Genomic DNA, 25,277 nt, shown 5'->3' on the forward strand with positions numbered 1-25,277 from the left:
TGTTCTACTTTGATATGTACCAAATTTAGGATGTGATGTATAGATGATCGCAATTATTACGAGTAATTTCGATGGACCATAGCGCATATATATGGCATCTTCACTTCTGGTGCCGTTATATACTTCCTCCTATACCTTTGTTTTAGGCTAGGCAAGCAAGGTTAGTGGTCAGCTGAGGTGAAGGCAGGTTCAACAGATTTTTGTATCACAATCGACACTCCACAAGCCTAACCTACTTAGACACTCCACAAGCCTAACCTACTTAGCTAAGTTGATACCTTCTGCTTCCTCTTATACCTAACTGTAGCTTTGATGGCATAAAACTTGACGTTGATAAACCAAAGAAGATTAAAGATAAAATGTAGGTTTTGTTGTAGAGGCTCATGTTGTACAAGGTGTCCGGAGGCGAAACTGTCACCCATACCATGATGCTTTAAGGTTCGACGGACTTTTGCCTATAGGATTCAATAATCTTGAATAGTAGGACGAGAAACTCGCTGAATTGTTGAACAGACATTGTTTTACTTTTTATCATTGGTAGAAATTGATGGTTGGGTACAAATTCTTTTGAGGTGGGGGGAAGATCCTTTGTATAGAAAAAGGAATCCTGCCTGATACTTAACGCTCCGTGATACGTGGCATAATTCATGTTTTTCGAAAACATGTAGAGAATAATAAGGAGAGGTTACAAATTTATAATGCCTCCACTGGATACCTACACACATGCTTCATGTGTGATTATCGTAGGCTTTCCAAGGAGATAGACCTCATGTCTTCACTTGATATATAGATCGAACTCACGACCTTTGAGAGAATGGATCATTAACAGTAAACACATCAGTCTAGAGTATTATTTTGAGCCTGATTGGCTCCGTGGAATTTTTCCAGAGTTTGTGTTTTTGTAATGTAAATGTTTTGTTCTCTTTTTGTTTGATAAATTATCTCTGCAATTACATTGAGTGCAATGGGAATCAAGCGACGAAGAGCATTCACCCCCTTCTTGGTCTCGACATCAACTAATTTCCAAACTCATTTGTTGATAACAAAGATTTGATTGGATGATTCACGAGTCATTGTTTTTTACAAGTGTTGACCTCAACAGTTTAATCATTGATATATGGTTGATCTAGACTATTTTCTCAACCAAAATGACTAATCTCGACCTATAACATCCAATCATTGAGATTGGCCTTCTCTATAATTGTTTATCTTGATAATTTAAATCATTTACATAGGACTACAAATGAGTTTGATCTCGACCATTTTCTCATCCAAAATGGTGAGTTTGATCTCGACCATTCTCTCTTTTATTGGAGGGTGAGAATGAGGGGGTATTAAGAAAGAAAAAGTTTACAAACTGGGTTATGATGTTATTGCTCCAAAATATGTAGGGGTTTTTAGAAAGAAGTCCCTCCCACTGGTCCATTAAGTAATTTTCCCAAAAAAAAAAAAAATTGTAGGGAAAATCACTTAATGCACTTTGCGGAAGGGACTTCTTTCAACAATTAAAATCATTGAGATTGACCTTTGTTCAAGTTGTAGATCTCAAAGTTTGTACTTGAATCATCGAGATCAACATTCAAATTTTCGAGATTGGACTTGTTATAATCGTTGATCTCAACAATTTGAGTTCTTTGTCGAGTCATGATAAACTGACGCCCCAAGATCTAACGCTTGTTGTACATTCCTTGATGTGGTAGTGCATAGACCATAGATCTTTTTCTTTGAGATACACAAGGAAAAATTTATGTTCTATGCACTGCAATGTTAGGGAGTGAGAGTGCTTTTGCAAACATAACTCCCCGAACAAAAATATAAATAAATAAAATTCCTCAAAGGTATGATTGTTGTGTTTGAAATTATACTATTGATGACGTTACATTTTACAAATTCTCCACATTGTAAATTAAGTAGAATGAGCTATATTTTTGTGTGGTTCATGTTTTTATTTTGTCAATCTAAATGAATTTTAAAATGTTCCACTTGCAAGGAACACAAACTTTGTGGTCGATGTCATCAGATGTTGACAATCCTCATGTATATCTTGTATTTGATCCTTATTCGGTGTATTTATACTATACTTGGTCTCCTCACATTATCTTATCCTTTTAGGACAAAATTTAAAAGTCTTAGCATATCTAATCAATACTTCCATAAGCAATCAACCAAGTCAAAAATTATTGCTCCAACTCCAATTAGTCCAATTGGTATTTTCTTGAATTGTTCCGATAATTTATACATACAAACTAACTATTCTACAAATTCTTTAATAAATAAGTTGGGTTTAAGTGGTTCATGAAAAAAAAAAACACGAAATCCAGATGGTTAAAACACAAAATCCAATTGTTTTATCAGATATGTCATCGTCATAGATTTACCAAGTGAACATCATTAAGATCTACTCGAGACATTGTACAACTCAAGCTGTCAAAAACTTATCCCATTCTTTGATTTATGATCCAATTTACGGACGAAACATGTTTTTCAATCTCAAGTTTTCATTTCGTCTCGTTTATGAATGATGCAATGTGATGAGAACTTCTTCGTTATATCTAAATAAAAAATTTAATTTGATAGGAGTCATTTATTGTTTCTTGGTCAGTCCATCAAGAGATGGAACAAACATGCATAGGTCCAGCAGTTGTAAGTTTGGGCTCAGTGATGCATGAATTTTAGGCCCAAGTTCCTTTGGACTGACAAACAAAAAATCAGCAGAATTGGATTTTTTTTCAATCTAAATAGGGATTGGCGTCTAAAGGCGTGGTGTCATGGGCCACAGCACTTTCAGCCTTTTGTGGGTTGTTGAATACTTAACGACAAGATTGTCCCTGCTTTATAAAGTAACATATTTTTACCGTTTTATTGGGTCTCTCTGACTTATTCCAGGCATTTTGGTAAAAATACATCTGACTTACTTAAATTTTCTAATTAATTTTCTGAAGTGACAATCCAAATCTCTTTGCTGGAGTGGCAACAAAATGTTCTCCAATTTTGAAGAATATCCTTCTAAATATTCTTTTCAAATCATTCATCGTCAATGTTTACTATTTTAATCTTAAAAATCATCATTTTCAACCTTAATGCAAGGTAATATCTTTTACATAATAGAAAATAATAGAATTTTAAACCAAAGAGTTAAGGTAAGGATGGAAATGACGGAGGATTGAAGATAAGAATTAATAAATTAAAAGAGATTTATTATGAATATTAAGAATGATTAATTTTGAAAAAAAATAATCGAGAATTATTAATCAAAGCATTTAGGTAATTTGACATTAATAAATTAGAGAACGCTGAAGTCAAATTCAAATTCAAAGAGGGGGAGGGTGTTTAAAATTCGTTTTGATGTTTCGTCTTGTCTCATCTCGTCTATAAATAAGATCGAATCGTCTCAAATAAGTTTTTGAATACATTTGAATCGTCTCATTCAACACGACAAAAATGAACGATATGTTTGATTTGTCTATCTGTCTATGGTGGTAGACGCTACCAAGACGTATAACATGAATCGTCTAAGTCTTGGACAATATTTTAAACCGTGGTTTGAAAACGTTGGAGTACCTCAAATATTCACCCAAAAATGAGGGAAACCCCTTACCCCAGTTAATTGACTTAGACCATCGCTCCAAAATAAGGTGAAAATGCAAGCTGGGACGAAGAGTCGTCACTCTGTCTCAACTACCAAATACAATTCCTCTCTCTCTCTCTCTCTCTCTCTCTCTCTCTCTCTATATATATATATATATATATATATATATATATATATATATATATATATTCGATCTCCAAGTTTGGTGGTTTTAGCTCTGAAAAAAAACCCCAAAATCTTTGGGTTCTAATTGATCTTTGTTCTCTTAATTCCTTCAACTCTAGCGAATTTGTGAATACTTCGGGTTTAAATCTTCCAAAGTTTCTGGAAAATTAGGGTTTGAATTTGTTGAATTTCGAGTTTGGAGTTTGCGTTGGATTCATTTGGTATGGAAGCAAAGGCACCAGCAAGATTTACACTTGGTAGGCAATCATCGCTTGCGCCAGATCGAGTCTTTGATGAAGAACAAGATCCGGAAACCATTGATCCAACAGTTCGACTCATGTATCTCGCCAACGAAGGTGATCTAGATGGGATTAATGAGCTTTTGGATTCAGGAACCAATGTGAATTTCAGAGACATTGATGAACGAACGGCTCTTCATATTGCTTCGTGCCAAGGTCTCACTGATGTTGTTGAATTGTTGCTCAGGAGAGGTGCCGAGGTTGATCTGAAAGATCGGTGGGGAAGTACGGTATGTTTGATCCTGAATTTCTTTACAAAGAGATATAATTATGTCTGTGTTTTATTTAGTGGTTGAAAATTCATTCATTTGTTGGTGTTGTTGTTGTTAAATTTCATGTTGTAAGAATCTGTGTAGGTTGATCAATTACAGAATATTTCTTGTACTCTGAAAAGTATAAATTTTTTTCCGGGATTTAGTAACATAAGAATGGGATTGGATCATGGTTTTAAATCTTGGACTAGACCAAGATAACTTGGACAAGTTGTATCGGTCTTGGAGGCCTCTGAGCTATTTTTTTCAATATGAATTGGCCTGAGTTATGTTGTCCGAGGTTGTGTAAAACTCGGATGAGCTGACGGTATAAATCAGTTATTTTTTTTCCGTGGTTGTGGTCCATATGAAATGAGATTTTGTGATTGTGGCATCTATTGTTCCAGTTTATAACAGAAAATAAAATAAAATTAAGGGCAATGATATTCAAGAAGCTTCAATTGGAAATGTATTTCTTACCAACTTTCCAGAATATGTCACTTGAACAGTCTGTGTTGATTTTGCCCAAGTTCATAATATTTTTAGAGAGCTACTATTGGCACCCCAACTTTTGGGTGCTAATAGAAGCTCTCTTTTTTTTTTTTTTTTGTGGGTGCTAGATTTTCTATATTTTGGGTTTAGGATTTTATGTGAGCTTAATCATAATTGTAAACAACAACTACGTAGTGGGGTATAGCCTGAGTGCGGGGCGTAGGGACTAGTCTGGTGAGTGCAAACTGGCCCGGATACCCTTCGTTATCAAAAAAAAAAAAAAATAATTGTAAACAACTACTGAAATTATTTGAACGAGTGTCATAATTTTGAGATAATAATTTAAGCCGAACCCTTGTATTGTTTCAATAGTGTGTTTTAATCTTTAATTGGGGCGTGCTATATAATTTAAGAAATTGGGGTATAATAAGTAAAAGTTGGGTGCCAATAGCAGCTCTCTGTTTTTATGGTCATCTATGCCACTTTCATATGAAGGATTGAATCATCTGACATAACTGTGATTACTTTCTCAATTGATTTATTTTTCTTAATCAGCCTCTTGCAGATGCAATATATTACAAAAACCATGATGTGATCAAGCTTTTGGAGAAACATGGTGCAAAGTCTTTGGTATGTCTTTCCCATCATGTCATCCTTGTAAATTTTATGTTTGGGTGAGATTGTTGGTTATGAATGTACCATACACTTCATTATCCTTAATTTTTGTTGCTTGTCTTCTCTTTTTGTTACATGTATATCTTCTTTTCTTATTACTATTGCAGATGGCTCCCATGCATGTCCAGAATTCCCGTCAAGTGCCAGAATATGAGATTAATTGTAACGAGCTTGATTTTACGAACAGCGTTTACATAACAAAGGTACTTATTAACCTTGCTGTCTTTGTTGACAATTGACCATAGAACATATCTTGTTTTTGTTTTGTTTTGTTTTTTGTGTGTGTGTGTGTGTGTGTGTTGGGGGGTGGGAGAATAATTGAGCTCTCTTAATAGTTATCACATGAATGTGTTTTCATCCATTAGGTGATTGATTTGGAAGATCTAATCTTTTGCAGTAGTTTGGGGCCTATGGAAGTATAGGAACAGAAGGATGTTCGATGAGAATGTGGAACATGTTAAAATCATTCTTCTCAACATTCAAGGGTTTTGTACGAATGGTCTATGTTGTTTAAAGTGTGTAAAGGGTTATATTTTGAAGACCTAGTGTATTGGTGGGATATCATTTTGTATGGGTTAGATTAGTGTTTTTTTATATATTTATTTATCATTTTTGGTGGGTCTCCTTGACCTCCGTGGTTTTGTTTGTACTTGTTCTTCTTTCTTTTAATATAATCTATTTATTAAAAAAATCAGGAAAAAGATGAAGCATCAACAAGACTATGTTCTTACTTCAAGATTTGATTCATTTCATCCATTCTTCTTAAAACCCACCAAAAATAACTTGACTTCTGGATTATATATTCTACTGGGATTTTCCTATGTATAGTATTTGTGGTGTGGCAAAAAATCTGTGATATATATTTTCAGTTAATCGTGCAAATTTAGTGTCAGCTATCTGTTAATTATCTTTTGCAAATCAACGACAATTTCAATTCAAAATGGTGTACTTATAAGTCACCTTTGTGTTGTTATTAGCCCTAATGCATTGTATGAAATTATTGCAGGGTACCTTTCGCATTGCATCATGGCGTGGAATTCAAGTTGCTGTGAAAGAGCTTCGGGAGGAGGTGATTACTGACGAGGATAAAGTGTGGGTTGGTTATATACTATTAATGGGTCTAGAGATTTATTTTACCATTGTGTGGTCATTTTGAATTTTTTGGAAGTCGTATCTTTTACATTTTTGGCTTTTGGTTGGTTTTACAGAAGGGCATTTAGGGATGAGCTTGCATTGCTTCAGAAGATACGACATCCAAATGTAGTCCAGTTTTTGGGTGCTGTAACTCAAAGTACTCCAATGATGATTGTCACCGAATATTTACCAAAGGTTTTTCCAAGCTATTTGAACTTAAAGTTACTATTGCATTTTCTAATTTGATTTGATTTTCTTTTTAAAGTTTTTGGTAGTCAAGCTGGGACTGAACCCCAAACTCAGCTGCGGTGCATAGCTTCAAATTTATTTTAGTTTTTGAATTACTAGTGATATATACTGAAAGAATTGTTGATTGGATGTTTTTATAATGAAACTTAGCCATGTGGTGACATCTGAGTTTGGTCAAATATTTCGGTGTACTCAGAACAAATTACAAATCATCATTTATGGTTTAAAGTGTACTGTTATATAGTAATGGCAGTTACATTGTTCTATTTAAAAAATGAAAAAAATGCTTCATATTTGTAAATAGTTGCCATTATGTACAGGAAACATGTTATTTTTACATGGAGTCAGAATTTTTAAACAATTTTCCGCAAATAACATTCAATTACATATATATATAGTGGAAGCAACTTTTATTTCTGATATTTGTCGGATAACGTAAATTGCGGCTTTTATTAGGTTATTTCCTTTTCCTCTGCTTTTTTGCTATTATTTCCTTTTTGCCTCTATCTTTCACTTTTTATACTAATAATTGAAATAGTTACACTATACTAAAGTATACTAATTTTTTAATTGCAATCTAGCCACCAATTCCAATATTTTAAGTTCCAACTTTCAAGTGCACAGGCTTTTAAAATTTTCAAAGTTGGATAGCTTGGGTAGGCATTTGAGCTTGTACCGAGCCTTGCACAAGTAGATGATCTTTGAGGTGAGCGAATCCAGTAGTGGCTGCAAAAGATTCTCAAAAACTATGGGAAACCCTAATATCACACATTTTTTACCATAAAAGATTGTGGACTCCTGATTGAATTGTTTGGACCCACTTGGCTGGGGGCCCTCTGCTGGAGTATATTAACTGGACCCTACATAACAAAGAGTCGTGTGTTTATAAATTATAACTTCTGTCTGCAAATAAAAAAATAAAAAAAAGTCATTTCCTTTTGCTACATGTCCTTAAGATCCCTATTCACATTTTTAAAAGTTCTACAAAATATAGCAAAATACTAAGTGTCATCAATAGTTTAACAGGCCTGTATTGTTGTTTATGTTTTACTTGGTCTTACATATGGTGCAGGGTGATCTTTACGCATTCTTGAAAAGAAAAGGTGCATTAAAGCCAACAACAGCAGTGAAATTTGCGCTTGATATTGCTCGGTATGCTGAATGGTTTATATGCTGGATTTTCCTATCAGTTGTTCAAATAGGCATAACACATAATTAAGAAGTGAGGTCTTTAGCTTGAAAATTTGAGCAGTCTTGTCCATCATTCAACATGAACTCAGATTTGGAATTGACTGAGGGTGAAAATCAAAATCAGTCTGTTCCAAAATGGAATCAAACAATTCCATGCTGCTTGGGATTTGATATTTATGTAGTAGTTTAAAAAATAAAATATTAAGTTAATGTTTTAGATGAGCAAATAGATAGAACATGTACATATAGGCAAAATGTTTCAATTAGTTGGAAAAGTTCTAGAGAATATCTTGGTCTAACATAAAAAAAAGTATAACATACCAAAACAAAATTATGGTTAGTTACAACTGTAAGGTGACTTATTTTATCATGTGAAGCAACTAGGTAAGACTGATATTGACAGAGAGAAAATTTATCATGAAATGGTATTGATTTTGGTATTTTTACTGGAATTGATTATTCCACTGAATCACGGTTAACAAGCCATGTCATTGTATGGAGCAGATCCTGTGGATCCTTATGTTTGACCAGTCTAATGTGAACAATGTGTGTTCTGATTTCTTACTTATTTCAGATATTGTGTGGGCTTTGGGATCAATGGTGTTGAAACTTACAAGACTATATGATAATGTAGCTTGGCCATTGGATCTTTCCCTTATTACAATGTACTATGCCTTTTTAATTTTGCAGGGGAATGAATTATTTGCATGAGCATAAGCCTGAAGCAATAATTCACTGTGATCTAGAGCCTTCGTAAGTGTTCGTTCTCAAGTTTTTTGTTTTATTTTTTGTTTTTTTATATTAAAGTTCTCATGTAAATATTCAATTTCTACATTAGTTTGAAGTTTGCAAAATATCTATTATCTCCCTAAAATAGTCTGAAATTGTCGTAATTTTCTTTAAATTGCTTGCGAGTAAGATAACAGAAATATTCTTCGGGATGATTCTGGGCATCTGAAAGTTGCAGACTTTGGAGTTAGCAAGCTGCTGAAAGTTTCAAATACAGTTAAAGAAGATATTGCTTTTACATGTCAATACACCAGCTGTAAGTTGCTACTTTCATCATCATTCGCATTACATCAATTTAACTCTACACATGAAGCAATGTACTTTCACATTTCGAGCTTGCAAATTTTGAAGCAATGTACTTTCACATGAAGCAATGCACTCTCTCTCTCTCTCTGGGATATCAAACACCTGCTTATTCCATGCTATCAACTTAGTCCTTTTTTGATTTCATTTGGTCGATATACCCTGCTCTTCCCCTAAACTATAGAAGTTTTCCCTCCGTAATGCCATGAGATCAGAGAAGTTTGTACCTTGTAGCCAACCTGGAAGAGGAGGCCCTCCTGGTCGTGCCTTCAAAATTCAGTTAGAGAAGAATATGGTCAGAAAAATTCTTGAAAATACCGTGAGTCTTGGTTCCTTCATGATCTGGAACGATTTTTTTTTTTTTTGGTTGGTTGGAAAGGCTGGGTCTCTTTTGGGATGGAGTAAAACTGTATTGCAAACTGTAATAGATGTACCATTTCTTGGTTTGGATAAAACCCTGAAGTGGGTAGCTGCGGGTATATACTTTGGAAGTTACCTTTTCTTTGGTTCACTTAAAAGAAATTCCTCAATGTAGTTTGCTTCCTAACATTTTTTTTTTGTAGAAATCAAGTTTAGTGACTTTATTCCCCTTCCTTCCAGGGGAGTAAAAAAATACTATGATGCTTCAAGCTTGATATATTTATCTCGCCTGTGATTCAGCAATTCCATGGTTTCTTTTTTATTCGGTCAAATAAATAAAAGCATTATGACGTGCTCTTCGATGATTTTCCTTTTGCATTGAGGACAGTCAGTTGGAGATCCCGTCTCTTTCTGTTCATGGAATCTATCAATTAACAGATTCAGTCAAATAAATATTAAAATAATGCGTGGTGTTGTGCTTTCTTTCGCTTCACTGACTGAGAAGCCAACAAATTTCGGTTTTGCTTGGGTATTCTAAGATTAGTTCTTGTTACATGCATACCTCCTCTTCTTTGATTCTTGTAGGAACCAAAATCATAATGGGAAAAGTACGATTGATCTGGATTGAATGTTAGTACTCCATAGCTTTGCTACCATGACAATATAGACGTGCAAGTTTTACTTTAAAGAGGTTGTTCGTCTCATTATGATAAAGTTGTGCTTTTTTATACCTTAAATTTACAATTTACACTGAGATAAGAAAATTAAAAGTTTCCTTCCGTGAATGAAAAACGACCTTACTATCCTTGGGTTGTAAATGCAGTTACAAATTTGTGTTCAGGAAAGGAAATAAGAAACGTTTACTGAAACTATTTACAATCTTCTGATAAGATATACATTGCAAGATATTTCTACACATTCCGTTCGTAGTTATTTGCTCTCTCTCTCTCTCTCTCTCGCTCTCAAGTTGAATATCTAATTGCCACTAATTTTATTTTATTTTTTTCATTCATGAACAGGTTGGTATGTGGTATCTAATTATTACTGAATTTTTGTTTTGTTTTCCATGAACAGGTCGGTATGTGGCTCCAGAGGTTTTCAAAAATGAAGAATATGATGTGAAAGTGGATGTTTTTTCATTTGCTTTAATTCTACAAGAGGTAAAGATTTCTGTATTCTTGTAGGATTATGCATGTTTTAGAAGAATGTTGGTAATATGCACGTTTGGAATAAGGCCCAGATGATATGTTTTTTTTTATTGGTATAAGGCCCAGATGATTAGAGAAAAACATATTGAATTTATATTAATATATTGTCATTTGGTTGTTCCTAATTCGGGAGGAAATTATTTTTGAGGTTTTTAGTATGGAAAATTATCTATTGGTCACCAAATGATTCTTATATGCCAATAATTTTACTTTCATGTCAAATTCAATTTTGTTTTGGTCTGAGTTTAATGTGTACTTCGATTTTCTTTGTTTGTCTGTTCTATTTTACAAAATCAACCTGTTTTTTTATATAAAAAATAAATAAATATTACTATATATTACGTGAACTCGCAAAGTTGGGTTGTTTTCCAAAAATGCCTTTATAGAACGGCATTATTATAATATTAAATATATTGTTTAGGAAGTTTTGTAATTTATGGATGTCATATTTCTAATCGTCCTCTGTGTTGCCTTACTTGCAATATTTCCAAGCTACTTTATTGCAATTAACTATGTCTACCCAACGAACCATATCTACCCACATGTGTCCCTTCAACTCTCTTAGAAAGTGGTTTTGATTTTGTTTGGATTTTTCAAACTGAAATGGCTTTCATCCCTTAATTTTGTTTAGGATAAAAATAGTAGCTTAGATGGCTTGATCCAAGATACTTATGATTATATACCCATATTAAATATTTTGGTTTTTCAATTATAAAATTTTTATTTGCAGCAAGATGGAAATAGCTTATAATATCCTTGGACATGGTGTTTTTTGACCAATAATGAAGTGCACAAATGGGACATAGTTGTTCCACTTGCCCACCTACTTTTTAAATAAATTTCCTATTACTTTAATCTAAAAAAACTCTTATATTCAAAAAGCCTCTTTCTGTCCAATGAATTAAGAACTGAACCATGGCTGAACTGAAAATCATCCAAACTGGTCTGACTGCTGTCAGACCTATGGTCTATCTGGTTAAACCATTGTGCACCATAGCATGATGATATGAACACCATGCTATATATAGATTAAAAACCTTCATATATGAAACATAGTTATATCAACTTCTGGATAAAAATTGACACCGAGTTCATTTACTGTTTCTAGCATGGTGGTATAAATAACATGTGCTGCTTTTTACCGTAGATGATTGAAGGATGCCCACCGTTTTCTACGAAACAAGAAAATGAAGTTTCTAATGCATATGCGGCGAAAGAGCGCCCACCGTTTAGAGCTTCAGCGAAACATTACTCCCATGGATTAAAAGAGTGAGTCTTTCAGCTGGATATTTTTTTTTCTTTTTATATTGAAGTGTGTACCTTGCAGGGTTTGAAATCTCATTTCAATGCAATGTTTCGGTCAGGAGAAAAAGGCTGTCTTGACCCATTCCGAAACATTCCCAAAACATTCTACGTGTGGTTTCAAGTCTTGGCTGAAACTGTAATGTTCTGCTGAAACATTCTGAAACGAAATTAAACTTTGAACCATGGTAGCTTAAACAATCATCATTCTCAAAAGCTCAAGGTCTTATTCCAGGCCTGGTACTTGGAATACAATTCTAACAGGCCGACACTGGGTTGTGTTAGTCTTGTTGTTGTCTATGTACCATGTAGGGTTAACATGGCAATCATCCTCGAAACTGAAGAGTGAATGCAAGATTGAAGGAGTCTAACTTGATAACCAGGCCATACCCAGGCGCTGTGCCCGGGCAATGAAAGACAAAATGGGGTGGCAGAGATGAGGATGTTGAGATTGATAAGTGGGTAGAGTAGGAAAAAAAATGAGTAAATTTGGTGGAGAATCATCTTCACCTGAAGGGAAATATTTTATATTTGTCCATATACCATCTGTTAAGCCAAGTTAGCCTTGTTTTCATGTTTAAAGACTTTTCATTACTTAAAATCATTTTCTGATGTTCATGTCAATCTACTGCCTTATTTATTTATCATTTATTGTTTTTGGTGGGCCATTTCATTCCATTTTCTACTTGCACAAGGTGATATTTTCATTTCTGAAAAGCCTTGATCACGTTTTGCTTGCAGGTTGATTGAGGAATGCTGGAGTGAGAAGCCAAGCAAACGACCAACATTCAGAGTAATAATTGACAGGCTGACTATCATTCATAATCATCTTGCTCATAAGAGGCATTGGAAGGTCTGTACTTTATATATGTAATAATATTTTTAAATGCATGTCAGGATTATTCCTAACACACACACACACACACACATACACATACGTACACACATATTCCATGAATTTAATGTTCTGTTGGGGGGTGAAGATTATTGTTATGGCCACAGTAGAGGTACCAATAAACATGTCCCAAAGAATTAAACAGAGGAACAGTATTTGTTCAGCCAACCCTGAAGTTTTGGGATGAGGCTTTGATTATGATGATGATTACATGTACATCAATGATATATCTATGGGCATTGAATTGTTATAGAACCCCCAGGTCACCACTGTGAACACGATATACATGACCAGTTTGTTATGTGGCTTGCTGTCCGCAAATAAATTAAGTTGACCCAATAGTTTAGGATCATCAAATAGGTATTCTTTGGGTTGTCTGAAATAAAAATGTGGGCCAATTGATCAGATGGTTCACGAGTGATGAGCTGGTACTTTGTATAATAGGATCTCCGAATTGTTATGTTATTCTTGAGGCCATTGTTCGTCCCCCGTGTGAGGATGTAATGGCACGGAGATTTAATTACACATATGCTTTTATTTTCAATGCAGTTGGGTGTCTTCTTGTTTAATATGATTGATAAACTTCGTTATTTTTCAATTCTTGTAACACTTGCAGGATAATCCACTAAACTGCTTTCAGAACCTTGAGGCTATTTGGAAGAAAGATCATTCCGACCCAAGTTCCCATTCTTCTCGTTCTTCCACCACTGAATGAGTGGCAGGGCATTTCCTCAGTTTACTTTTTCTTGTTTGTGGAGAATCTAGATACATTCATGCAGACAAAAACAATTCCCTAGGGTCACAAAACCCCATTTTATTGGTTGAATTGCAACTCTTACTGATGATGAGTTTCACCACACTTGGCATTTGTGGCTTGGGAACATCAAATTTATACAATTGCATGCCACTGTAGTGAGAATGTGTAATGTACATTAATGCGTGTAACCATGCACAATTGATTATTTTTCCATGAAATTGGATTGTTAATCAATGCTTATGATGTTGACAACTTGAGTGAATCTCCCCCTCCCCCGCCTCCTCTTAGTAACCTTGGCAGAAACCATTTGCAAGCACTATTGAGCATTTTCTCTGATTATTTTTTGAGCTAAGATGTTTAAGTGAGCTTCTCAATGACTGATTGCAAGATAAAAGAATTCACCAATTCATGATGATCCCATCAAGCGGTGATTATTAATTTTTTTTGGGTTCTTTGTAGACAAGGAATCCATCTTTAGTTATATAAGTGCTTCACAATCATCTATTTAGTTGTGGTTCGAAAGATTCCTCGAGTCGAAATGGGTAAAAAGGGATATCAGAATGAAAGTCACAAGAGAGTCCTGGGTGGGGTGATGTGTTCGCTTTAAATGTGCAATAATAACCACAAATTCAATGTACATGTTAGCTACTGTTCTTATAAAATGGGTAGAATTCCAAATAATTTACATTGTTAGAAGGAATAAAAGCCACCACTTCAAAGAAGCTTTGATGTCCTTAGTGTTTCTTTGCTTCCCTTTCAGCCTACCAGCATTGAAAGTAAAGATCAGATCACAGAGAAAAAAACTAACAAAATAGATCAAAAGTGTTTCTATTAGTATGGAAAGAAAGACAATTTATCATTTCTTACCGCTTTTATGACCCTTTCAAAAGCCTCCGGGCCATATTTCCCGATGTATCGCTCGACTGACTTCCTAGCGTCGAGGCTCATCATTTGAAGAACCCTCCTCTGTTCCTCAGTGTAATTTGAGCCAACTTGTCTTCCAATTTTTACATATTTTCTCACCAAATTCTCGTAGATGTACGCTGCTCCATTGAAAATTGGTAGCACCAACCAAAAACAGAATATGAGCTTGACGTATGGCCAAAATGGAAGCCTGTTGCACCATGTAGACGAGTGAGTGTTATGAGCAAGGTTTAAAGTTTCTTAGAATATCTTCATCGAGACTAGAATGAAACAATCATACTGAAACAATATTTTATGAATATTTTGGGATTGCTAAGAATATTTATACATAATTTTGTAATCAATTAAAAAAAAATTACCAAGCAAGGAATTTCCAGCAAGAGAGCTCAAAAAGCGTGATCAATGAGTATAAAACCCAATAAGTGAGCCATTGCTGATCATCAAGTGTGGAAGGACTTTCAATTGCTCGCATTGATGCGTACCTGTTCATTATAAGATGGTGTCGCGATATAATTTCATTTGGTGTTGCAATATAAGATGTCTAAAATAACAATGTGAACCACTTATGAATCTCAATCTGAGTTAAAAAAGATTGCCAACTTACAAAGGATATAATAGCATCACTCCTGGCCTGGTTCACAAAGCAATAAAAGTGGATGTAAATACACTTTTAATAAGAGAAATCACTAAAAGAGTCATGGATTTGGCCAAAATTACCGAATCAGCCATTTTTTTTAATTTACGAAAATGGTCATATACCCGATTTCATAAATAATTGTTTTTTTTTCTAATAACGAAAACAGTTATCCAATGTGGTATGCACCATTTGATAAATTTACCTTTATGACCTTGTGTTGAATGTAAAATCACAAGAAGTGTGTGTGTGTGTAAGTAAATAGCAAATGTGACCAAACAATATACAATCATTTTTGTAAAATTAAATACGTATGAAATCAAGAATTTTGACATAAAACATAAAAAGAAACAAGTCTAATTCAGTAAATTTTGCAAAAAAGAAGACGTGGCTCTTGATAGAATTGAATGGAGGAATATAATTTGTTTAGTCGATCCCAAATCTTTGTGAACAAACTTTGATGATGATGGTGATGATATATTTTTACTATATGTCTATCATTTAATGAAAAATACCCGACTAATGTATCAAGATGCCTCGCGATGGTGCCGAGAATCCCCATGGTGATGCTAGTTTTTTTTTTTGCTTTGATGAAACACACAAAGAATTCTTGTTAGTCAATGGAGAATGGCAGGGTACCTGAGCCCTTTTATAAAAGAAAAGGAAGGGTTGATAGTGAAGTTAAGCATTTCTGCTGGAGAGGTTAAAGCCTTCTTTTCTTCATTGAGAAGAAAATGAGGACAAAGAAAGGGAGAAAGGCTACTTATCTTTTTTGCTTTGTTTTCTCAAGCAACACAAAAGATCCCACAACTTTGCATGTGGAGCATGGTTTTAAATCTCGTCCAAGACTGAGGCGACTCGTCCGATTTGTCTCAGTATCGTCCACTAACGAGACAGATTGACAATTCATCTCAGAATCCTAAAATACGCTAAAGAGACTTTCCATTGTCTCATTGTTGAAAGAGACGACTCAAACAAATTGGACTACTTGGTCTCATTTATGGACGAGACGAATGTCAAAACGAGTTTTAAAACCATGACGTGGGGTGGGATCTAGGGCCGTCAACGAATCGGGATAATGGTCCACTACGTCTGATTGTGTAATTTTGTTGTTCTAATTACAACAAAGTCTTATCCTAAAGATTTGGGGTCAGTTAAACGAATCTTGTTCCACCATTCCACTCTGTCCTATACCAAATCTTTTATTGTTTAGAGAATTTATATTTTTAAGTACTAAAATTTAAACCAATAAGATTGCGAGGGTCGTTTTTACTCCCAATGAAAGAAACAAGAATATGATTGTTTTGTTAATTGAAGGAGTGAAACAACTAAATGGTTTGAACCATAACTTCCTTAATTGTTTCTATCAAATTCGAATTTTAGAAAAAAAAAAAAACATAAAAATTGATGAAATATTTTTGAAAATAAATTTCTATCACTTAAGACTTATAGAGTCCTGTATAAAGATAGAATTGGGTTTGGATGATTAAAGTGAAGGTACATTAATTTACACAATAGATACAAATTAATCAAATTGAAAGAAAAAAAACTATAAGATGATCATAGGACTAGATATAATTTATAAGATATTATGTTAGGCGATCAATAAACATTATGTTAATAAATTAAGTTTAGCATAAGAGGATATTGAGTGAAAATATTAGGAAAAAATTAAATTAAAAATAAACGCATTCGAGATTGTTTGGACATGTTCAAAGAAAACTGATTATAGTCCCACTTAAAAATAAATAAATAAATAAATAAATGTTTAAGTGAAGTTTTAGAAGAGTTATAAGAAACCCAAAAGAATACAAATGAAGACAGTGAAAATAAATATTAGGCTATTTCGATAGCATAAGATGCTTAAGAGAAATGAATTAAAAATACGATTTTTAGTCCAACCATATCTTTGGGTAAGACTTTAAAGGACAAGGATGATGAGATGTGATGGTATACCAAACAAAAAATAGAAAATAAATGGAGTCCAAATTCGAACTATTTTCTACTTATGGGGTGCCACCAAAACATGGGTTAGCATTCTTGAGTCGAATTTTTTTTACTCACAAAAAAGCTAATCTGGGATTTCACAGAATTTCAAATTGACTAGTTACATGAGCCTACGTGTATTAAGGGCATCCTCAATTTACAAAAATTAGTCTTGTAGGTTTCATTTTGATTGGTCATCTCAAATTGACTTTTCCGTGAGCAGAACATTTCTCTTCCCAAGTCTAGGGATGCCAATTTTTCCCTGCCCATATAGGATCACTTTTCCCCACTTTTAAATGGTTTCAGAGCGGTTATAATAGTAGAAATGAAAATTTCATTTGATTTTAGGATGGAGATGATTTTGATGTACCCTACTCCACCCGCCCTGTCTCGATTATATTTATATGTTAGATTTGCTATCAAGAAGTGAAGTGGTGAGATGCGTGTAAAGTACTTCCTACGTCATACGTTCAAACCCTCACTAACCCAACCTTTACTTATTATACCAAATTTCTTAAATTATTTATCACACCCAATTAAAGATTAAAACACATCATTCAAACATTAAAATGGGCCGGGGTGAAGAAAAATATTCGGGACGGGGATAAGTAAAAAATATTAGACCCAAGTCGTGGTCGGGGCGGGTTCAGGGTAACCAAAAATAATCGGGGCCAAGGTCGGGTTTAGCTAAACTCACTCCGTTGCCATCCCTACTCAAGTCCTTATACAAGACTTAGGAATAGAAGGATATGGTATTCTTGTTCAGCACAAGAATAAGAAAAGGCCACATGAGAGTCCAAGAAATTGGCCAATATATTAATTACCGGGTCGAATACGGTTTACCCGTAGATCAATTGGTCGGGTTTTATGACATCAACATTATAAATAGAAATCGAAGAACCAAACCCTACTTTTTTTAGGTCCGATTCCATTTCGTCTCTCTCTCTGTCTTTGGTCGATCCGCCCATCCATCTAAAGTTCAAGCGAGGGAGTTTTGAAACTTTGTAGATTTTTTCGCAGCTTTTTCAGGTAATGTAATGTTCTGTTTCAGATTCGTTCTTCTTAAAAAGTGTAGACAATTTCAGTTCGATATGATCGAGAGAGCTAATTTTGATGAGTTACAGTTCAAACCCTAATTTTGTTTGGTTCTAAATTCTAATTAGGTTTTTAGCTAAAATCTTCTTCTCTTCAATTAGTTTTTCTTTTAAGTAGTTTAAATTTTCGAAGAACAACTGATGATGCTTTCTGCTAGAAACCCCAAAGAGGGGAAGCTCTGTTTGTTCTTTGTGATATGGTGGTGGTCGGGTCGAAATTGTTCTTTGACCCGGTTGAATTGTTGTTTATTCTTACTTGAACAATCTTCGGGTCGGGCACAATCTGATCCATTAGTAAACATACCATGGCCTCAGAGTCGGATCTGATTCGGGTTAACCCATATCCATTCCCTGACCCAACCAGTTTCCACCCCTGTAGAGAAGGGAAGAAGAAGAGCCTCTGTAGCTTCCCCTGGTAGAATTTCTGCCCTAGTTAATGTAAGTTACCATTTGAGGGTCTTAAAATTTTATTTTTCTTTTTTTCCTTAAAAAAAAGAAAAAAGAAAAAAAAAATGTTTCTGTTAATTTGGATCCCAATTTTTTGTGTAGAGTACTTGTTATGCTCTACATATCAGTATATGTATGATCCGCAGGCATGGCATTGGTGCCCATGTTTCGTATTAATGGAGCGCGCCTCTTAGTGAAAAGACAAAATTGCACTTGTTGCATTGGTTGGGGTGATAGTTAATGTTTTGTTTATTAAGGGCAGATTTGTCTTTTCACGTGGAAATTTATGCATTTTTCAAAAATAGAAGCCACCCAAATTTACATCCCTCTGGGGTTATAGAAGGTTATTGCCGCAATAATAATTTCAAAGACATAGGGAATTAGTGTGGAGAAATCGTATTCAGTGTTGATTCTGTCATATGTTTTGGAATGCGTGAGTTTAAAACTAACTTTTGTGCGATGGATTTGGCATTTTATGTGGAAAGATTGAAACCTTGACAAAGAATTAAGCTTATGTTTTGTTTTTTGTTTTTTTTCAATTGGTAAAGATCATTTTATTAGAAGGGAGATTGAGGTGACCAACCCAGGAAATACAAATGAGAAAACTAAGCCAAAAACCAACCCTAATACAAAGATCTACCCTACATTAAGATTACAACCCCTCTCCTATCTCATAAGAAAATCTTCAAAGAAGATACCCCTAAATTCTTTGTAAAGCTTACACCAAATAAACAACAAAGCCAAACAATCAAGACCACCTCCTGAACAGAGAGTTCTTTACCGTCAAACACACGAGCATTTCTTTTCTTCCACAAACTCCAACTAATTGTAAAAGGAATCAAACCTCAAAGAGAGCACTTAGACTTAGTGAAAGAGTTGCCCCAAACTAACCAACTTTTGAACAAGCCACTAACTGAAGAAGGGAAGGAAGCAACCGTCCAACCCAAAATTAAGCTCATGCTTTTGTATCCTTTACATAATCTTTTACTAGTATGACCAAAAGGGGATATTTATAGGTTTCAGAAAATGAATTCATTTTTTATATATAGTAAATTCGTTATAAGAGGTGGCAACCCAGTATACCTTTCCCCAATTACACTCAATAAATAGGGAGAATTAGAAGCAAACCTCAATCTCTTGCCTTCCATTGGTTTGGACCAGAGCAGAACTACAGTGGAAATGAAACCAAATATAGTTTTTTTTCACATATTGAGGCAATTGGCATTAGGGACTCGATGTCAGTACAATCTAGACACCAGTGAATTGAGTATCCTTGTTTGGGTTTGAGTGACGACCTTTTTTCATGGTCAATTTTTTCCGTGGATTTTTTTTAAGTCTATTGTAATTAACGGTTGAAAGTTTTCCATAGTCTATATTGTGCCTGGAAAATTTGGGCAGGGGAAATCAACTTGCCTATTAGAAAGTTCAAAAAATAGGACCTGTTACTTCTCTTTGGTGGTAGGGGAATTGGTGGGTTCAACTCTCAAAGATGCAGTTGAGGAGGGAAGGGGAAGTCCATTTGGAAGAAAAAGTTCTCTTAAAGCAGTACAGACATTTGTGGAGAGATGCTCAATAACAATGGAAAATTCATATGGCCCAGAGAATATACACCCAAGGGTAGTAATAAGGTTATGTTTTTCCTAGAAGTGTGCAAAATAAGAGTTTGGGTTTTTTGGAAAGACATATTACTTCAGTGACAAACTCTTGGGTTTCAGGAAAAAAGGTTAAAGGGCCTTTGAATAAGCTATGTGTGTCCTCCATTTGCTTAGTATTCTTCAACAAGCCCTTGCATAGCATTGCCATATCACTCACACTTGGAAAATTTGGAATGTGATTCAAAGGGGGTGGTTGGGGAGGTCAGGTACCGAAGCACAAGATCGGGTGAGATGCTTCTTCAGAGATGGGTTTGGGGAATATAGATAGACTCCAAAGCAAGGGGGTTTGACACTTGACTGAATTAAAAAAAAAAAAGGCTATTATTACACTGTAATGTGGCTCATAAGGTCTGGTCTCACTTTCTTAAGTTGTTTGGAGTCCAGAGTTGTTCCCTGCCACCATCCGGGTTTTCTTCAAATCCTGGCTAGCTATTGGGTGTCCCTTCCTCGGGATGAAGAGGGTGCTTTGAAGTATTACCCATTTTGCAATTTGTTGGGGCTTATGGAAAGAGCGTAATTCTAGGATCTTTGACAACAAGTCCCCATCCATTATCGATCTTATTTTGTTAGTGCTTGATCTGTTGTGGTCTAAAATGTATAAGGAGTTTAGAGGGGTTTTGTTTCAGGACTTTGTACGGAGTTGGGAGAGGTGGGGGTGGGGAGTATTGCGAGAGATTAACTTTATGTAGGTGCTGTTTGCTTGGCTGGGCACCTTGGCCGACCTTGCTTTCCTTTATTAATGAAATTTTGCTTATTAAAAAAAAAATGTTCCTACTCAAAACTGAAAGTGCTTGGATACTTTTCAAAGTATCAAACTCCACCTAGTTGACAAGCACTAGATTTATGCCAATGTAGTCTGCTTGAACAAGGAAGAGGCTTCACATCATGTGGATGTATGATTTTTGGAATTGAAAGGAAGATCTGTGACATGTGGAAGCTCATGGAGGAGGTACAATGTGCCTCGATATTGGATCTAAGAAGGTTGCACGACCAAAATTATCATTTAGTAGTGGCCCCTTTGTGCTTGGGTAATACTACAATCATTCAAGGACAGTCTATCAACCTACACAATTGCAACTTTACAAGTCATCAAATAAGGAAGGATTTTGAGCTCATAAGGGAGGGATGATGGAACCATTCCAATATCAGGTATAATGTGAAGGTTCTGAAGGATCTATGAGCAATGGGGGACTGTTATGGATAGAGTGGTAATATGAAATTTTCTTCATTGTTTTTGCCAATATCAAGTTATGTCAAGGCAAATAATGTGGGGCTTAACCCATCAATGTGACTAAGTGTGTGGATTAACCCTCAAGGCATGGGATGTAATCTTCTAGAGCACACAATTTTGAATGAATGCTAATAACATAAATGAATGACAGGTTCATTAAAAAGACAAATTTAGGAAGAATTATGAGAAGACATCGATCCATTTCATATGGGGAAAGTTTTGTTCATGTGTTATTTAACTAGATAGCTCATTATTCTTTAAGTGAGGGTAAGGGGCTATGTTGCATGGATTCTTCTAAAAGAGTGAATCACCTGCGTTGGATTTTGAAATGCCATTGATTCTAGAGGTAACACTTATATCTTTTGTTTTCTTTCCTTATCACAAGATGTATTGTGCTGAGTTTGCAATCCTGTTTTTGGGGTTTCTCAAATCTGTTACCACGTATCTGAATTGGACTTTAATACCCGCACCCGTATCCATTCAACTTAGGTTTGGAGTGAATAAAAAAAACGAGAAAAAATAAAATTGTTCTTGGTTAATGATCTCTTGGGCTTTGTGTGGGTGTATGTGTATGTATCAGGGGTGGGCTTGTTGATGGTATACTTTGTAAATTTAGTTTTGGCTTTTTTTATTTATTTCTTTTTTGATAGATTATTTTCGATTTACTTTGCTATGGTTTTTACCGCTTGAATGTAATATATTTGCATTTGGTTTTATAGAATTGCAGACTTTGGAAGAGATTATCAAGCTCAGGCGATGGAGATACCAGACCAGCCTGCAATAAAAAAGACCAAGAGATTGACATCTATTGTATGGAATGATTTTGAAAGGGTTAAAAGGGGTGATGGTATGGTTGCCATCTGTAAGCATTGTACAAAGAAACTCACTGGATCAAGTACTAGTGGGACGTCGCATTTGAGAAATCATTTGAAGAGATGTCTTAAAAAATCTAATTGTGAGATACCACAACCGCTACTTGTAGTAAGAGAAAAGAAAAAAGATGGAAATTTTAAGTTAAATCAGGAGCGGAGTCCACTAGATCTAAAGTTTAATCAGGAACAAAGTCGATTTGATCTCGCACGCATGATTATTTTGCATGAGTACCCATTGGCCATGGTTGAGCACTTTGGGTTCAGAAAATTCGTACAGAATCTTCAGCCATCATTTCGGATTATGTCATGTTATAGTGCCAAAGCTGATTGTATACAAATTTATGAGAAAGAGAAGCAAAAAGTATATGAGATGTTGGACAGGGTTCCTGGTAGAATTGGCCTTACCGTGGATACATGGACTTCATATCAAGATCATAGATACTTGTGTTTGACAGCACACTATATTGATGAAGCTTGGTTATTAAAGAAAAAGATTCTTAACTTCATAATGGTTGACCCTTATACAGACCAAGCTGTCTCAGAAACCATTATGACAAGTGTAATGGATTGGGACATTGACCGTAAATTGTTCTCCATATCATTAGAAAGTTGTTCCACCAACGACAATGCCATCTTCAGAAGTAGAGATCGACTCTCTCAAAATAGGTTCCTTTTGAGTAAGGGTCAACTATTTCATGTTCGTTGTGCAAAACATATCCTCAATCAACTTGTTCAAGATGTCTTGGAATCAATATGTGAGGTGACCCACAAAATTCGAGAAAGTGTTAGGTATGCTACAAGTTCGGAAACAATGCAGCAAAAGTTTAACGAGATTGTTCATCAAGTCCAAGTAAATAGCCTGAAGAACTTATGTCTTGATTGCCCTACACAATGGAACTCGACATATGTGATGCTTGAGGCTGCTGTTGGATACCGGGATGCATTTTCTCATTTACAAGAATGTGACCCCAATTATACAATGGTACCAACTGATATAGAGTGGGAAAGGGCAAGCATCAGTAGTAGCTATTTAAAACTCTTTTTTGAAGTTACTAATGTTCTCTCAAGTACAAAGTATCCAACTTCGAATCTTTATTTTCCTGAGATTTGTGATATTCACTTGCAATTGATTGAATGGTGCAAGAGCTCCGATATTTGTATTGGTCCTATGGCAGTGAAGATGAAAAGCAAGTTTGATACATATTGGAGTACTTGTAGCCTAAGTTTAGCAATAGCTGCAATCTTGGATCCTCGATTCAAGATGAAGTTGGTGGAATATTATTATCCGCAGATATATGGTAGTAATGCCGCAGACCGCATCAAGGATCTTTCCAAAGGTATTAAGGATCTTTACAACGAGTACACTATTTGCTCGACTTTAGCTTCATATGATCAAGGTTTGGAATGCAGAGTTCGAAGTAGTAATGACACCAAGGATCGGTTGAGAGGGTTTGATGAGTTCCTTTCTGAAACGTCAAGCAGTCCACACATGAAGTCAGAATTGGATAAATATTTGGAGGAACCTGTTTTTCCTAGGAACATAGATTTTGATTTATTGAATTGGTGGAAAGTCAACTCACCCAAGTATCCGACCCTATCTATGATGGCTCGTGATGTCTTGGGAATGCCCATGTCTATTGCTACTTCATCAGGTTCAGCATTTGAAACTGGAGCTAATGTACTTGATCCGAATCGGAGTTCACTAAATCCGGACATTTTACAAGCTTTGATCTGCACACATGACTGGTGGCAGACTGAATTAGAGGGTTAGTTTCTTTTATGTTTTCTTGTTATTTTTTATATCCAGAGGGTGTGTGTGATTCAGAGGAAATCAATTTCTTGAGAAAATGTTCCCTGGAAATTGGGTTTTCTCTGAAAATGTCTGCTAAAATGTCAACAAGTGACTTGATTTTTAGTTTTGGTAGCGGGGTAATCATAAGACAATAGTATTATGATTTTCCCCGTCCTAACAAGAAAATCATTTTCCTGGGGGGATCAGGTCGAGAATATTTTTCCACCAAGATGGGAAAATCTTTTCTCAGGGAAAATGAATTTTTTTTTTTGGTGAAATGCAGTCATAAACCTGCAACATTTTCTTGTGGAATCATATGGACTCTTTCTAATATCTCTAATTATATTTTGTCATTTTATGTGCATCAGACCATGATTCAGCCACAAGTCATTCTATTGTGCCCTTGTGCATTACGGCAAATTAGTATGTGATCGGTATGTTTTCTCGTGGTTCACTCTTCCATGATCTCATCTGGTTGTTTGTATTATGTTCATGCAATGGTTTCTGATTTAATTGAGAATTAAATAAACACTTAAGACACTTTTATTTTACAGGGATTGAATGGGTTGCTTCTAATTTTCTATGAGACTTTGGGCTGGCATGTTTTCTTTAAATTTCAGAGATGATTTTAGTGATTCTGTGGAGACCTTGAGTAAATACTGTTCTCTAATGAGCTTTTTAATTGTTCTGTTTTCCTATTAATGTGAATCAACTTTCTGATTGAAAAGTTATAAGCTTTCTCAGGTGAATTTTTTTTTTTTTTGAAAAGAAACAACGGACAGTATGATGGCCATTTCTTATCCTTGGATTCAAGCATTTTTTATAGTTGATTTGAAGCTGTTGGGAGAGGGTTTTTTTTTTCTTTCTTTCTTCCTTTGGATGTCTTAATCTGACTGTTAGAGGTCAATAAGTTAAGCTGATATGTAGCGTGCATGACCAGACAAAATGGCCCAAAATAGTGTGAAACTTTGCCCTTTTTTGGG

At 35.1% G+C, this 25,277-nt stretch overlaps 3 protein-coding genes across 3 annotated transcripts; 2 read left to right on the forward strand and 1 right to left on the reverse strand.

The window, feature by feature from the left end:
* Positions 1-3,760: 3,760 nt before the first annotated feature.
* Positions 3,761-13,893, forward strand: LOC147392372 (Integrin-linked protein kinase family). The gene is made up of 12 exons (XM_086458157.1): positions 3,761-4,283; positions 5,352-5,426; positions 5,579-5,674; positions 6,478-6,563; positions 6,680-6,800; positions 7,927-8,006; positions 8,736-8,798; positions 8,972-9,090; positions 10,572-10,657; positions 11,853-11,974; positions 12,749-12,860; positions 13,519-13,893. Exons 1-12 carry the CDS (start codon positions 3,978-3,980, stop codon positions 13,615-13,617), a joined length of 1,365 nt encoding a protein of 454 aa, XP_086314283.1. The 5' UTR covers positions 3,761-3,977; the 3' UTR covers positions 13,618-13,893.
* A 363-nt stretch (positions 13,894-14,256) lies between these two features.
* On the reverse strand, positions 14,257-15,858 carry HVA22F (HVA22-like protein F). The gene is made up of 5 exons (XM_086458159.1): positions 15,733-15,858; positions 15,188-15,214; positions 14,943-15,065; positions 14,527-14,773; positions 14,257-14,420 (listed from the first exon to the last, which is right to left on the reverse strand). Exons 1-5 carry the CDS (start codon positions 15,777-15,779, stop codon positions 14,394-14,396), a joined length of 471 nt encoding a protein of 156 aa, XP_086314285.1. The 5' UTR covers positions 15,780-15,858; the 3' UTR covers positions 14,257-14,393.
* A 2,197-nt stretch (positions 15,859-18,055) lies between these two features.
* On the forward strand, positions 18,056-25,055 carry LOC147392374 (zinc finger BED domain-containing protein RICESLEEPER 2-like). The gene is made up of 4 exons (XM_086459759.1): positions 18,056-18,232; positions 22,350-24,268; positions 24,663-24,728; positions 24,849-25,055. Exons 2-3 carry the CDS (start codon positions 22,387-22,389, stop codon positions 24,716-24,718), a joined length of 1,938 nt encoding a protein of 645 aa, XP_086315885.1. The 5' UTR covers positions 18,056-18,232; positions 22,350-22,386; the 3' UTR covers positions 24,719-24,728; positions 24,849-25,055.
* Positions 25,056-25,277: the final 222 nt, after the last annotated feature.

The sequence above is a fragment of the Akebia trifoliata genome, chromosome 11, assembly GCF_017979445.1.
Source record: "Akebia trifoliata isolate Shusen 1 chromosome 11, ASM1797944v1, whole genome shotgun sequence".
Taxonomy (NCBI): domain Eukaryota; kingdom Viridiplantae; phylum Streptophyta; class Magnoliopsida; order Ranunculales; family Lardizabalaceae; genus Akebia; species Akebia trifoliata.